Source organism: Euprymna scolopes, chromosome 27, assembly GCF_053919585.1.
Source record: "Euprymna scolopes isolate OS-2025 chromosome 27, ASM5391958v1, whole genome shotgun sequence".
In the NCBI taxonomy this organism is placed as follows: domain Eukaryota; kingdom Metazoa; phylum Mollusca; class Cephalopoda; order Sepiida; family Sepiolidae; genus Euprymna; species Euprymna scolopes.
In genome coordinates, this window is record NC_136508.1 from 51,081,826 (window position 1) to 51,099,140 (window position 17,315).

General features: G+C 34.1%; 2 protein-coding genes across 2 annotated transcripts in view; one reads left to right on the forward strand and one right to left on the reverse strand.

Annotated features, from left to right (window-relative positions):
* The window catches only part of LOC145248852 (cilia- and flagella-associated protein 44-like), a 228,307-nt gene that overhangs the window by 15,393 nt on the left and 195,599 nt on the right, over positions 1 to 17,315 (reverse strand). The window contains exons 30-31 of the mRNA XM_080110575.1: positions 14,987 to 15,163; positions 10,836 to 11,032 (exon numbers count right to left, since the gene is read on the reverse strand). Coding sequence (XP_079966701.1) covers positions 10,836 to 11,032; positions 14,987 to 15,163 — 374 coding nt within the window. The remainder of the gene's footprint in view (positions 1 to 10,835; positions 11,033 to 14,986; positions 15,164 to 17,315) is intronic.
* On the forward strand, positions 127 to 2,043 carry LOC145248853 (histone-lysine N-methyltransferase SETMAR-like). The gene is made up of 2 exons (XM_080110576.1): positions 127 to 278; positions 1,687 to 2,043. Exons 1-2 carry the CDS (start codon positions 263 to 265, stop codon positions 1,917 to 1,919), a joined length of 249 nt encoding a protein of 82 aa, XP_079966702.1. The 5' UTR covers positions 127 to 262; the 3' UTR covers positions 1,920 to 2,043.

The following is a 17,315-nucleotide window of genomic DNA, read 5'->3' on the forward strand; positions in this document are numbered from 1 at the left end:
GTTTTGATGCTACGTAGAGAGTGACGTCAGAAAAGCAAGTGAGTTTTAGATTACTCGTAGAAAGTAAAGAATTAGATTGGCCATTTTGTAACTAAGAGTTTTGTAGTAGAGACAAACGATGGCAGGCATGGAAGCATCCGGTGGGGGGGAAATTAACATATGTACTGAAAACGGCGTGTCACCTCGGAACCATAACTCGGTTGTTTGAGTTTTTTCGTGAGAGGCATGGCTACTTTTCAGGAGTACGTCGGAACGGACGAAAATGGTTGTAATTCAAGGTATGTCGTTCTTTGTCCAGCATAAATGTAAAATTTTATCCGTTCCTTTGTCTATAAACTGTTTAGTATGTCGATACGTATAGATAACCATTATACATACATTAACAAAATAAATATTTATACATCAGATGATAATATATTGAAAGACGTCAGACACATTAAATAGACGACACGTTAACAAGATAAAGAGACTCATTATGTATAACTCACATATATATATATACTCGCTACAAAGCCCAGTACATAATAGGAAGAGCTGAAGGAAATTTTGAGTTTTATTAATTATGTGCGACAAATTAAGGTACGACAAATGTACAACAAAGTACGACAACTGTTCCTGTTGATTCACTATTCGTGTGATTTTTTAGGTAAGTCATTCGAGCAATCCGTGATTCGTATACCAAGAACAACAAAAAGCAACCGATTTTAACTTAGGTGTACTAGCATGCAGTTTTTTTTTTTTTCTGGAGAGGGGATTGCTAAAAATTCTTGTAAAAAATAAACAAATTTTTATTTATTTATTTATTTATTTATTCAGCTCGATGGGCTAGTATTTGGGGGAATTGAATTATTTTTTGATATATTTACTTTTTACTGTCTTTTTTATTTTTGTAAATATTTACTATTAGGGTGAGAAAAAAAGTTGTTGCTGAATTTTAATTTTGTATTTCAAATGATGTGTTTCAGATTAGTTTTCGTTATAATACCTTTATATATCATTTTAAAGAGCGTTTTTTGCTCTATCTAATAGTTTAGATTTCAATCGTTTCAAAACAGTTCTGTCTTCTTTTAAAAACGTTGAATACAAAATTGAAAAAAAAGCAAATTCGCACAATTTTCTTATTTCAATTTAAGCTAGACCGAATAGCTGCTGAAAGAGCTCGCAATATCAACGAAGCATTTGGTCTAGGAACCACTACTAAACGCACAGCACAATGGCGGTTTAAGAAATTTCGTGGCGGCGATAGGAGTCTTGAAAATAATGAGTGTAGTGGTCGGCCATCAGATGTTGACAACGATTAATTAAGACTTCGAGAACTTGCTTCTGAATTAGACATAACGTATACGATGATTTCCAACCAATTTAGAGAGATTGGAAAAACAAAAAAAAACTTGATAAATAGGTGCTTCACGAATCGACAACCAAACGAAACGCCGTTATGAAGTGTCATCTTCCTTTCTTTTATGCAACAAGAACGACCCGTTTCTCAACTAGGTTGTAACTTGTGATGAAAAGTAGGTTCTTTACGACGCTCAGCGACGCTCAGCGACGCTCGGCTCAATGGTTAGACGTTGACAAAGCTCCACGATACTTCCCAGAGCCAGATTTGCACCAAAAGGAGGTCATGCTGACTGTTTAGTGATCTGCAATCAGTTTCATCCATTACAGTTTTTTTTTTTAATGCAGGCGAAATTACGGCGATGAAGTACTGTCAAGAAATGGATAAAATGCATCAGAAACTTCAACAACACGCAGCATTAGTCAACAAAAAAGGCCCAATTCTCCTCCACAACAATGCCCGACCGCAAGTTGCTAAACCGACCCTGCAGAAGTTAAATGAATTCGGCTACGAAACTGCTTCATCCGCCATACTCTCCAGACCTCTCACCTTCCGACTATCAGTTTTTCAAGCATCTTAACAACTTTCTGCATGAGAAATGCTTCAAAAACTTAAGTGATATCAAAAACACCTTCAGCAACTTTATCGCCACCAGAACGCAAGATTTTCAGGTTGTTGGAAAATGTGTGTTGATTCTGATGGTGTTTATTTCAATCAAGAAATTTTTGTTTAAGCCGAGATATGTTCAATCAATAAAGTTTTTGTTTAAGCCTTTTTTATTTTATGTTCAATCAATTTAAAAGTTAAAAACAGCAAGGACTTTCTTGTCAACCTGATATTAAAAAACACTAACCATAAAAAATAAATGACATTTATCAATCTATGATATCTCCCCAGCAAAACATTCACAACAAAAACTCGTCTAGTTACAACCACTGTCAATAGTTCCCTCTCTCTCTCTCTCTCTCTCTCTCTCTCTCTCTCTCTTTCGTTGTAGATTCTCCCAGATGCCAGAAAACTTTCCACTCTAGCAACTTTTGGATCATCTTTTAATGTAAGGTCCAAAACTTTTTGAGGGGAACAGGATTTTTCCTACATTTCCTAAAAAAAAAAAAAAAAAAAAAAAAAATACATTGAAAACCAACGTTAGAATTGAGAAAAGCTGATCTTTTCTATCCTCCATCAGTGAAGGAGAAATCTTGTTAGACCGAGGCATTTTCAATACGTTTCTGAATTTTGGAGATGAGTATTGGTTATTCATATTATTTGGGTTCTTCGAGCTACTATTCTAATTTGGAGCGTCATTTTCACGTTTCAGTCAATGTAGCTCGGAGGTTACATCGACCGAAACGTTGTGAAAATAAAACACAAGATGAGAAGAGTTGTCCAAAGAATCCAAATAATACGCCATTTTTTAATATCTTTTTCTTTTTTTTTTTCTTTTTTTTTTTTTTTTTTTGTTTATGCCACGAATCTTTGTGGACTTGTGACTTCTGCCCAGTCATGGCTGAGAGAACGAGAGCATGCTACCGTCATGGATTAAATAAAGGTTTACAGAATACTATGTACCTAAGCGAAGGTGGAGGTCAACCGAAAACTGTTCCTCTTGTTTTGTCCTTCTGCTGGGGTCCTTAAACCCTAATTGATCCAAAAAGCTTATGAATGTCTGCTCGTGTTATTTTATGCACGGGCTATGCGGGGTAAACCTACTTGTCAAAACATTTCCGATCGAAATTCGGCCAATTGCTATGCACTGACAGATCTTGCTCATTCTTTTAAACTGACAGCTATTCTCTACAGAAATCGTTTGAAAGACGCGAACAAAAATGATTTCAAGTTTAAACATGATTCAGGATTTGTTTAATCTTTTCGTTCTATTTGTGTGTGTGTGTGTGTGTGTGTGTGTGTGTGTGTGTGTGTGTGTGTGTGTGTGTTTTCTTATCATTGTTTGTCCTAGTTGGAGATGGGGCATTCTAACGGAGGCCAGACATTCACCCGCTATCGCGTACATTCCAATTTAGAGATCTTTTTAAAGAAAGATTATAACCGTCCCTTCAAGAACACTTGTTTGTAGAACAGTGAAAAGCAAGACGACTCAAAGAAGCAGTGTATATGCTGCGCGACAATTACTTGCTATGCAGACCTAGTATAAAATTTAATACCATATGGAAGCCATTATAATTATATATATATTAGCAGATGTACCCGACGTTGTCTGGTATCAAACGTAACGTTAAATTCCTTTTAAAAAAAATGAAGTAAAAAAAGGAAAGAAATTGAGACGTGTGCATGCTAGTATTATGTTTTTTCTAAACCGCTCACTTCTTGCAAGTAAAAAAAAAGAATACTCGAGCTGAGCTCGAAATGAAAACTTAAAGACAGTGAGTCAAATACGATAACCATTAGGCCAGCTTGCTACGGTCTTTAAAAAGTGTTTTCAAACCTACTTATTCTTAACATAATGAATCTGTCATGTGAACTATTCAAGTACGTGCAGTCGTGAAACAGTTTAAAAACAGATAAAAATCCGCTGACACCCCCCAAATACCAATTTGCTAATTTTTACCCCTCAGCAGCCCTTTTTTCCGGATGAAAACCGATTAAAAAGTTTTATACGTGTCTGAATACCCTATATACCAAATTTCAAGTCTGTAGATCAAAAATTTGTTGCGTATATAAGTTGAGAGTTGTTTTCAACACACACACACACACAGATTCTCACTTTTATAGATATATACATTTTATATTGAATTGCATAGACTTGAATTTTATTTGTACCAAAGATGGTTGGATTGCAGAAAGGATTCTGAATTTTATCAGCGTTTCTATATGAAATTTTTGATGAGGTGTAATCCCTTATGCGGAAACAAAAAAACTGGAAAGAATGTGTGCACTCTAATATTGTATAAAAAAAAAACTGTTCGTCTATTGTTGCTGATGAAGATAACGAACATCGCTGCTGATGCTCTGACTTGCGCGTGAAATTTTTTTGTGGCAAGAGTTGCGCAATCTCCAACCACACCTTTCCTGAGTTAATACTGTTTTATTCCAGTAACAAGTAGAAACTCAAGTAGAAATTCAGGACGACTGGAAACAATCCCAACATAAGTGGAGAGCACATACATCATCTGTTATTGACAAATGGTCACCCATCTGGTACTGACTAGGCTTAACGTTCCTTAACTCGGTGATCGGACGAGAACCGGCTGGTGTATCAACGTAATTATGTCGTATTTACTATTGTACACTATTATTCGGATTACTTGAGTGTTATTTTCACAACGTTTCAGCCGATGTAACCTCTCACTGTTTTCAGATGTATCTTACCAAACTTGAGAATCTTTCTATCAAACTCAAGAATCTGCACGGAATTTCAAATGGAACAGTTTCTTTGATTCACAAGAGTAACATGCTCTCGTTCCGTCAGTCATGACTGGGTAGAAGTCTGAAGTAATTCGCAATTGTATTTGGAGTGTCGCCCACACTGAATATTGAATCTTCAACCTCCAGAAGAGTGTAACTTACAACTTCATTTTGTCAAGTACTTCATCCACTGAGCCACGGATCTTTGTGGACTTGGGACTTCTGCCCAGTCATGGCTGACAGAACGAGAGCGTGCTACCTACATGGGTTAAAAAAAAAAGGTTTCTATTTGAAATTCCGTGCAGATTTTCGCGTTCGACAGAAAGATTCCCGAGTTCGACAGAAAGATTTCTGAGTTCAACAAAATACATCTGAAGAAGCGTGGAAGTTGCATCAACCGAAACGTGGTGAAAAAAAAATCCATTCAAGATGAGAACAGTTGTTTGAATAATCCAAATAATGCAAAAAATTAATCCACATCTCAAAAAATCATAAACATAATTACTGTCGCGTTTGTAGTCTGCATATAGGAAACATCAGAATACTTGTGTGTTTGTATATGTATATATATGTGTGTGTGTGTGTGTGTGTGTGTGTGTGTGTGTGTGTGTGTGTGTGTGTGTGTGTTACAATATAAAAATGCGAGCATGAAAATTAATATGGTTAAGCTTAAACATGAAAAAGTAAAGGACTAATTGTTAAAACTGGAAGAGAAAAGGACAAAATATTCTAGTAAAAAATATAATAAATTTTTAACTTAAAATATTGCAGCATTAAGAATTTATTATATAATGTTATAAATTGAATTTTAAAAAATTGTTAATGCTGCAATATTTATATTATTATAAAGTTATAAACTCATTATATTTTTACTATAATATCTTGCCTTGGTCTTTTCCAGTTTTTACAACTAGTCCTTTACTTTTCGATGTTTAAACTTAACCATATTACTTTTCATGCTCGCATTTTTATATTGTAATCCATGATTTTTCCAGGCTTCTAGTAAATTCACTTGTTCTTTGTTCAATTTCAGTCTTATTATTTTTTTTTACCCCCATAAATATAACATACACATATGTAATAACAATGTACGGCACTCGTCTGTTTTCAATAACCCCGCCCCGATTATCTCCTTCATTCTTTCATTCTGTCTGTTTCACTTGTTACTTCTTTTTTTGCGAGAGTGGTGAATTGGTAGCAACAGTAGTCGCTGAAGCGACGTCGTTGCTATTGGAGACCTGTCATAAAAAACATCGTTCATCTCCTTACGTTTTTTTTTTACGATTTTGAACACCCGTAAATTCATCATAACTTTTTTACTGAATAGAAATTGAAATTTTTTTTCACAATATAGCTGAGAATGTGATCTATAAACTGTAATAATTGTTTGAAATTTAGTCGAAAAATGAGTGAACATTGAAGCTTTAAAACAGCTCTAAATGACTAAAACTGCTACTTAACTATATCATTCAAATACTACCATGTTTGAATTATATAGATAATTTTTCACAATATAGCTGAGAATGTGATCTATAAACTGTAATAATTGTTTGAAATTTGGTCGAAAAATGAGTGAACATTGAAGCTTTAAAACAGCTCTAAATGACTAAAACTGCCACTTAACTATATCATTCAAATACTACCATGTTTGAATTATATAGATAAGAGAAATATTCTGATTAACGGCCTAATTACATCCTACACCGCCCACCTATTTAACCGCTTTCTCTCTTTCTTTCTTTCTTTCTCTCTCCTTCAATATCGTACCCCTCCCCTGCTTCCTCTTTCTTCCCTCCTCTTTCTCTCCCCCTCTTTCTCCTCATTATCTGCCTCCAGCTTTAACCTTATTCCTTTTCGCTTTTGTTATCTCTCTTTCTTTCTTATAAATTTACAGTTGGATGCTACTGATCCTGTCCTTTTTTTACGTTATATTCTGTATTTTCCATTATAATAAACATTCAATCTGCAAAGTCTGACGAAACTATTGGATGGTGAATTCGGTTTGGTTGTGGAAACATGTGTAACTAAGTAGACCAAAAATCAGTAATAAAAACATATTTTGCTCTACTGTAGTATTGAGTACTTTTTCATATTTTTTACCATTTACCACTTACTCATTATATATATATATATATATAAAGCTGAACGTCTGTGTGTGTGTGTGTGTGTGTGTGTGTGTGTGTGTGTGTGTGTGTGTGTGTGTGGTCACGAATAGGCTCCTATATGGCTGACTATTATAGAAACCTAATCACATATAATGATAGAAGATGTAACGAGACACAGGAATGGGTATGTTTGATCTGGCAGAACGGTGGTTCATTAAAATTGTGGGGTCTGTGTTCGCGCCTAGTCCACAAAGTATGGAAATAAAAAATTTAAAATTAAAAAAAAAACGTTTACAAGGGTTTCTGATATAGATGTACATAATAATATTTTGCTAAGTATGTTTTAACTTAAACAGGGATGGTATAATAAAATTGTGGGGTCTGCGTTCGCGCCTGGCCTCCATGGAATGGAAATAGGCACACACTTTATTAAAGACTTTTCATATATATCTGCTAAGTATACTTTGATAATTATGTTTCAGTTTGAAGAAATATAGTATAATAAAATCATGGGTTGTTCGTCCGCGCCTGACCTCCATAGAATGGAAATATTTTTACTTTCATCATATTTTGCTTTGGTTTTGATAACCCCAAATTCGAAGCTATCTCTTTTACAAGCCTTCCTTTTCATAACCTATCATACTTTCATAAATCAGATTCCATTTTCTGTAGGCTGTTTTTGAACCCAGTCAACGACGGGTACTTTTACTAGTATATATATATATGTATGTATGTATATATATGTATGTATGTATGTATGTATGTATATATATATATGTATGTATATATATGCATATATATATGTATATATGTATATATATATATATATATATATATATATATATATATATATATATATATTAGGTCAACGGTCTGCTTATATAAGTATACTGCGTATGTTTGAAATGTAAAAATTCCAAACGCATCGTTACATAATTATCGCATATAAAGTAATCTCGAAATTTAACCGATTTCTTTGATTGGTATTGGTCCGTAAGCCAAAGTAAAATTTATTTTAAATTATTAATTAAATATAAATAGTATCGTTCGAATTAACCGATCATTAATATACATTAGCACGCCCGTTTTAACGTGGGTTAGTAATTTAATTACGCTAAAGATCTAATTACGATCAAACGTCTTTTTGTATTACACCGTGCGCATGATAATTGTGCATGGATAACTACTTACATTAGTTGTTGAGCGGCTGTTAGAAATTAATGGAAATCACGTGTCCGAAAATGATGGATTTTTCCTGATTACATTAGTAAACGGTTTACCGACATTTCATCACCTGACATTTAATCACCCGACTATTATTAAAGGAATATAATCACTACACATTTGATCACGTGTTTCCATCACTCGACACGGAGACAATTAATCACCTCCCAAGGAAAAAAATAACATTAATTTATATAATAATGTTATTTATGCGATTATTCTTTTATTGCGTTAAATTTTTAGCCCATCTGACAATTTTGGGAGTATTTTTACGAGAGATTAAAATCTATGGGGTAAAATTGTCCAATCATGAAAGGGTTAGAGGAGAGGTTATCTGATCGCTTAAAGTAAATATTAGCCACTTTCTTTAAAACTTTTTAACAAATAAACAATAAACATAACATTTATTTTAATTAATTCATTTTTCATTTAAAAATGTGAACAAACCTCTGCAACAACTGTGAAGATAAGGACAATAAATAGTTCACAAAAATGGATATAAAGATTATGAAGAATCATCTTAAAGGATTCAAAAACATAGACAAGTATAATGTAGAAAAAAATTTCCTTCAAGCGCTTCGGAAATTGTGAAGTGATTAAATGTCTCGATGTGATTAAGTGTCCACGTGATGACAAACGTGATTACTGTTCGGTGATTAATAGTCCGTGATCAATAGTCGGGTGATGAAATGTCGGGTGATGAAAAGACCGTACATCTATTAATTTATACATAATAAAACAGGCACTACATCTATTTACTTTAAAATCAAAAGTGTTAAAATGTATGCTCATTTTAGTACTTCAGACGCGAATTACGTGGTTTGCAGACTAATTACTGTGGCGTAACGGTTAATGCACTTGGTAACTTCAGTTGTGCGTTACATTCTCTTGGAAAATGAGGGTGAAATCCCCAGTGCAGGTAACACCCAAAATAAGATTGCAAAATAATTAATACTTCTACCAAGTCAAGGCTGACATAACGAGCACATACGTACTTTGCCCTGAATTAAGTAAAGGTTTCCGTTCGATATTTCGTGCAGATTCCAGAGTTCAATAGAAAGATTCCCGAGCTTGACAGAAAGATTTCAACAAGATCTAGCTGGAGAAGCTCGGGGGTTAGTTCGTCGGAAACGTTGTGAAACTACTAACACTCAGGATGAAAACAGTAGTCAGAAGAATTCAAATAATACGAATAAGAAATCCTCATCTCAAAAATTCAGAAATCACTGTCGCGTCTGTAATTTGCGTATAAGAAACATACATCTAAAGTGGTGCACTGTAACAATGGGCATTACAAAAGCAGTCTGTACTGCGTTTGGCTGAAAATAATATCAATAATTTCCCCCACTCTTTATCCGTGCCTAAATCTAAACATTCCATGAACAAAGCTTCTTTCTTAGAACTGTACACCCGTGAACTCCCTCCCAATTCCCTGCTTTCCAGCTAACTACAATATGGTCGTCTTCAAGTCCAAGGTAAACAAGTTCTTGATGAACCATTCCCCTTACGTAATCCAATTTACCAAATTTACACTTCTAACGATTACTATGATATTGTCCTTTTGACCACTATACACTCTTTAACCCTTATCCTCGAGTGGCCTCTGGGCTTTGATAAGTGGTGATTCCCTTGTAAAAAAAAAAATTAACTATCATACATCTAATTACGATCAGGCGTAATGGATAATTACTTGGAATAGTTCTTGAGCGGTTGCTCGAAATTAATTAGAATTTCATATTTTCTGATTACATATACGAAAATGATGCAATTTCTATCGATCCAGTAGATATCTCACTGCTGGTACAATTTTCTGCCTATACAAGAGTCAGAACGTCCAAGGATGAAGTATTGTTGCCACATCTGGGCAGGAGCGCTCGAAAAAACTTATCCTGCCTTGACAGAGTTCAAAATAGACTTCATAGCCTCGTAGGGGATGCTCTTTTCTCTTCTTTCTCACAGAAGAGACGTCGTGAGCCTGTCTCTGGTTTATCGTTATTTTCATGGCAAGTGCTCGCCTGAGCTCCAATCTACGCCCCCCCCCTCTTGTCAAACTCACGAGAAACACTCGTTGAGTTGAAAACACTCCTAAACTTAAACGTAGATTCCATGAACAAAGCTTCTTTCTTAGAACTGTACACCCGTGAACTCCCTCCCAATTCCCTGCTTTCCAGCTAACTACAATATGGTCGTTTTCAAGTCCAATGTAAACAAGTTCTTGATGAGCCATTCCCCTTAAGTAATCCAATTTACCAAATTTCCACTACTAACGATTACTATCATATTGTCCCAATGACTACTGTACACTCTTTAACCTTTATCCTCGAGTGTCCTCTGGGCCTTGATAAGTGATGATTCCTATGAAAAAAAAATTCTTTCTGATTATATTCTTAAACTATACATAATAAAACGGGCACCACATCTATTAGCCTTAAAATTCTCTTGGGAAATAAAGGTGCAATCATCAGTGTGGGTGACATAAAAAATAAGATTGAAAATTAATACATCTAATTGATCATGGCTGACGAAACGGAAACATAGATAAGGTAAATTGCGTGCAGATTCCGGAGTTCAACAGAAAGATTCCCGTGTTTGACAGAAAGATTTTGACAAGATAAACTTGAAGAAGCTCGGAGGTTACATAGACTGAAACGTTGTTAAAATAACATTAAGGTGAGAACAGTAGTCCAAAGAATCCTAATAATACAAATAAGTAATCCTCATCTCAAAAATTCAGAAACGTAAGGTCTAGATTTATATGAAAATTTCTGGTTTCAAATCAAAAATGAAAAAAAAAAAAAACTGACTTTTTGTTTTTCTTCTGGTGACCTTTCTCCAATTGAAGTTCTTTAATTCTGTGTTGCAGGTTTTCAATTTGCTGTTCTCTGAAGATTAGAACTTTTGAAACATCGGAAGGTAATTTCGGGTTTAATATGTGTTGAATCTGATGCAGAAAGATGGAGACAACCACCACAAAATCATTGAGTTTACGGTGTTTCTCTAACTGAAATGGAAGACGAAAATTCATCAAACATTATGCAAATAAGCATGAAACAATGAGGAATGCATGAAGCATGAAAATAAATTAAATGTGAGACAAAATACAATCTTCTTGGCCTTTTGGCCAAGAAGTATCTGTTCTTCAAATGCTGCAAGCAAAGACCGTGTATGGGGGCAGCCCCACATATAAGACCTTGGTTAATGTAGGGGCAACCCTTCATACCAATTGTTACTATCCAACTCCCCTACTCCCCGGTGAGTTGGTGCCCATTTCCCCTTAACTCCTCATTTTAAAAATCGGCCTTGTGCCTCATTTGCTCGGTGGGGGAGTAAATAAATACCCTGTTCTTCAGATACTACACTTCCATTTCTTGTTCTCTTTCGGTGGAGGAGCAGTCCTTCACGACTGACACAATTATTTATTTTTGTACCTTTTCTCCACGTTAAATAACGACCCTGGTTTCTAACTCTGTCCTGTGAGGAGGCATTGTAAATAGGTATAATATAAATGCCACCTGTCTATTTAAATGTATGTATGTATGTATGTATGTATGTCAGTGGGCCACAAAGCAGTCTTGTGTTGCCAGAGCTAACCTGTGTCAACTGCAGGCGGACGTACAAAACAGCAGGTGGTTTGAAGCGGCATTTGATTATACATAGAAGTGACCATCAAGAACATGCTGCTAGTAGCGTACATGCCTGCACAATGTGTGCCAAAGAATACCAGCGTTTGGCAGGGCTTAAAAGCCACCTTTGTGCGGCGCATCACTGATTTGTTTTCATGTTTCTGTATATCTTTTTTTTTTTGTGCTATATCAAGTAATGACAATGTTCGAAAACAAATTTGCTGCCATCATGTATGTATGTATGTATGTATGTATGTACGTATGTCTGCCTAAAACTTTTTACAGACGTGGCGGATTTTCACGAGATCGGAAACGTTTTGAAGCTCTACCCTTCGGACGACAAATATCGAAAAATTGGCCAAAAATATTAATTCTCTCACCCTCAACTGCGCACTTTTCTACAAGGAGGTTCGCTTTTTTCGCCGATATTTTCGAAAGTCATCCCCTCTTTTCGATTGACTAGCCTTTATTTAAACCTTCGCTACTTCCGGTTTGGTGATGAGCGCAACGGCAAAGACGTCACGTTTTTTTGTTTTGTTTTTTTCGCATTTTTTCCTCCTTCACGTTCCAGCCTGCCTACTTACTACCACTTTTTTTTTTTTTTGTACAACACACACCTTAAACACCCGGGCAACGCCGGGCAACGCCGGGCAACGAGGCTAGTGAAGTATAAAAGAAAAACATGAATGAAAAAATTATGACGGGAAAGGCCATTAAACAAGGAAAATAGTATTTAATTTAGTAGTCATTGTTCAGCTTGTACCTCGTGACGTCCTCAACTTTGTCTGTTCCTGAGTTTGGGTTAGTCACTTGGTACCTGTTCGCAAAAAAAAATTGTGACTCTGACACACACCGAAGATGTCAGAGGGTCCACGTCTGTCAGATTACCATTCTCCCCACGTTGTCAAAGATTAAAAAAGCAACCGTTCACTAAGTATCAAAAATCACCTTCAAGCATGAAGAATGAATAACAATTCGACAGTTGTTATTTTTTTTTTTTTTTACATAGGCATAACCACTTATTAGGATCAGAGACCACTCGAGGATAAGGGTTAAGAGTGTACAGTAGTCAACTGGAAAATATAGTAATCGTTAGTAATGGAAATTCAGTAAATTTGTTAAGTTAAGTGGAACGGCTCATCAAGAACTTGTTTACATTGGACTTGAAGACAACCATATTGTAGTCAACTGGAAAGCAGGAAAACGGAAGACAATTCCACAGGCGTGCAGTTCTAAGAAAGAACCTTTGTCCATGGAATCTACGTTTAGGTTTAGGCACAGATAAAGAGTGGAGGGAATTATTGATAGTGTTTTCAGCTAGACGAGAACTATTTTTGTATAAAAATAATTATTCTGAATAAAAATTACAATGTTAGCGTTTGGGTAGAAAAAAGAAAAGACTTTCTACTTAAAGTGTTTTGGGATGGTTCGGTTCTCAAGTTCTGGGCGATTTTAGTTTGGCGGTATCAACTCTAATATTCAATATTTAATATTTAAGCCTAAGGGTCTGTTTATGTAATAGAGCACATATGAACACGTGTGAAAATATCAGCAGCAACCGAAGGATAGTGAAGGTTTTAGCAGCAGTGTTTGAGCATGTATGCAAATTAACAAGTGTGTACGTGAAAAGAAAAAGAAAAAAGGTAGCACGTAATCAGGAGAAGATGAAAAATGGCAGGCTATGGCCGAGAGTGGTCGAGGAGAGAAAGAAAAACGCAACCGAGTGAGATGGATGGGTGGTGGTGGTGATGATGGTGAGAGACTTTTAAGCTGGTGTTGAGACGGCAGGGTGTTGTAAATCTCATGTCAGACGAAATAAACAGTTGGAAAAAATAAGAAGCAAGCATTATTTGGAAAGTAATGGTAATAATTGCCTTTTGCTAAAACAGAAAAATCCGAATTGGATTTATTTTTGTTTGGTTGTGGCTGCAACGTTACATTTTTTAGTGATGTAGATTCGATAGGCAAGCAGAATAAAATCCTTGAAGCTTGAGAATCAAACGGGCATGATTCTTTTCTAATAAAATTCAATTAACAGTTATCAAACCATTTTGCCATCTTGAGATTTGTAGCAATATTTCCAATCCGTGGGAATTCGCCTTTCTGACTTTAGCATGATCAATGGATTTTCTACTTTTTTCTTTTTACTTATTTTCTAACTGTTACTTCCACTAGTTAGAGAGGTGGGGGGAGGGTTCTCTTTTCTCCCACCCCCTCATCATCACATGAATAATGCATTTTTCAAAAATGAAATGTATTTCAATTTTTCGCAAAGTCTGAGGATGTGTCCATTCACCTTAGATGATCCATATCAAGGAAGAATCTAGATGAATCATTTGTCATGAGAATTTCCTATTCACGCGATAAGAAAAACAATTTTTTCTCTTTCATATCAATTTTTTTAATTGAATTTCAATTTTTTTTTGTTTTTTTTTTTCAGTAAAAACCAGATTTCATATGAACCCTTTCACATTAACCATTTTCAATCTGACAATATTGTCACAAATTGTCTTATCAGTTGAGCTATAACAACTTATCAAATTGAAATCAAAGAGTTGGTATATAAGCAGGTTGGGATGCTCCATTGTTCTTAGATGTAAAGTCTAGTTTGTGGTGTGTTGCTATTCGAAATTCCATGCTTAAGAAAGCTAATGAGGTAACGAAAATGTTTATAAAGGTTGAAATGAAAGACATGTGAAACGCAAGTTTAGAGAACAAGTGATGAAGAATTTGGTTGCCAGATACACTACAGGAAGTGTGGAAAACAATGGAAGAGGTTAAAAGAAAAATCAAGACTGAACGGAAGCATGGGGACCAGGTGCTGTATGTGCTCTCAACTTGTTTCAGTATTGTTTCCAGTCTTCATAGACTTCTCTTTGCCCCTAGAATCAAACAGTGCCGGACCAGGAGTAGTGAGGTTGAAAATTGCGCAACACTTGCTTCTTGATTACATGCACGGGCACTCTTACAGGGGGTATCCATTGTCTTCTGAGACAGAATGGATGCTATTAATCATTAATTTCAGCATGATCAGTAAGCTGCAGCAGATTATTTAGAAAGTCATTCTTATTACAGAGAAGTGGAGGGGTTTGTCAACTATTCTGCACTTTTACCTGATAATTAAATTAAAAAATTATTAAATAAAGATAAGTAAAAAAAAAAAAATTGGAGAATTGGAGAACAAAAGTAAGTGACCCAAAACAGGAAGTCTTTAATATCAGGGATCAAATCTGGCTGGAAATGTTTACTGCGGACTTTGAGTCAGTTGGTCAGGTGTAAATGGTCACAAAAGTAAAAAAAAAAAAATAAATAAATAAATAAATAAAAATTACCTGAAATGCTTCCAAATCATTTTCTGCATTGTCCAAAGACGTTTGGATGACTTTGGCTTTCTTATTTAAATTATCCATATCTTTCTTGAACGTTTCAAAGTTCTTCTTCTCTTCCACGTTTTCTTCTTCAATGTCCAACCGTTTCTCTCTCAGCTGGCAGGTGTTGTCATAAAGTGTCTGCCAGAAATAAAAGGAGACTTTAAAAATTTTATTTTTATTTATTTATTTATATATATATATATATATATATATATATATATATATATATATATATATATATATATTCTCACACAGTCAAACAGTTTATATTACTTGTATTGATCGGACTATTGTTCTCATCTTGAGTGTTATCTATGCAACGAATATATATATATATATATATATATATATATATATATGTATGTATATATATATATATATATATATAGTAAAATGATTCATAATTTATAATTGCTATAATTAAAAATCGGTTTCAAAGGAAGAACAAACAAAATCAATATATATATATATATATATATATATATATATATATATATATATATATATATATATATATATATACATACATACATATTGATTTTGTTTGTTCTTCCTTTTGAAACCGGTTTTTAATTATGACAATTATAAACTATGAATCATTTTACTAAATATATATATATATATATATATATATATAAATTTTAAATGAACCCTGTACCTGTAAAAAGACATGACATCTACACTAACCCTTTCCCTCCCTCTCTCTCCTTCTCTTTCCCTCTCTCTCTCTCTCTCTCTCTCTCTCTCTCCCTTTCTCTCTATCTCTCTCTCTCTCTCATCTACTTAATATACCTTACGGAACAAGCAAAAGGCAGTTAAAATTTAAAACCTAAAAATTGAAACTTTCCCCTCCTCTCCTTGCCCCACTCCTTTTTTCTTTTCTTTACCATCCTCTCTCCACCTCCCCCTCCCTATATCCATATATCTCCTCCACCCACGCCTACCTGAATCTGCTACCCCCACACATACAATACAATCTAATATATCTTAAGCCTCAAAACTGAAATATTGTCAATACCCGTTACGCTTCCCCATTATTATCTCCTACCTCACCCCTCTTTTTTTTTTTTTTCGTATTTCTTCTAAAACACTTCTTCCTAATACTAACAACGATTTCTGTAAGATCTGACGAGACTGTAAGATCGTAAACATGGTCCAACATCTTAAACACATATAACCAAACAGATAAAACGGTAATAAAAAATAAAATATATATATATATATATGGCGATTAAGCTACACTGAATATTCCGCGTTTCATCCACTCTAGGATTCTTCAGGCTTATGCAAGAATTTTGTGGTTGTCTTGCATTTTTATATACGCAGCTTCTATTGAGATTTTTGTAAGCCAATCAGCTTTCTAGTATCCACCGTATCGGTCCTAATCAGCCAATGAGCAGGCACTTACAGGACAAAGGTCCATTTGACCTCCGGCTGACCTTTTCCTAGCTCTACCTACGTATTGAGCACTGTTGAAGTAAATACTTACAGTTTATGCATAAATTTATACTTTCGTATATTAATTTATGTGAGTAAATGAAGTAGTTATATATATATATATATATTAGTGAGCAGACGATTCCAATATTTTTTCTGATTCAAATACAATTACCAATTCCATATTAAATTCCTAATTCTGATAGAATTACTGATTCCGATGCTTTCTCTAAATATTTAACTAAGTTTAATTCTCTAAATATTTAACTAAGTTTAATTCTCTAAATATTTAACTAAGTTTAATTCTCTAAATATTTAACTAAGTTTAATTCTCTAAATATTTAACTAAGTTTAATTCTCTAAATATTTAACTAAGTTTAATTCTCTAAATATTTAACTAAGTTTAATTCTCTAAATATTTAACTAAGTTTAATTCTCTAAATATTTAACTAAGTTTAATTCTCTAAATATTTAACTAAGTTTAATTCTCTAAATATTTAACTAAGTTTAATTCTCTAAATATTTAACTAAGTTTAATTCTCTAAATATTTAACTAAGTTTAATTCTCTAAATATTTAACTAAGTTTAATTCTCTAAATATTTAACTAAGTTTAATTCTCTAAATATTTAACTAAGTTTAATTCTCTAAATATTTAACTAAGTTTAATTCTCTAAATATTTAACTAAGTTTAATTCTCTAAATATTTAACTAAGTTTAATTCTCTAAATATTTAACTAAGTTTAATTCTCTAAATATTTAACTAAGTTTAATTCTCTAAATATTTAACTAAGTTTAATTCTCTAAATATTTAACTAAGTTTAATTCTCTAAATATTTAACTAAGTTTAATTCT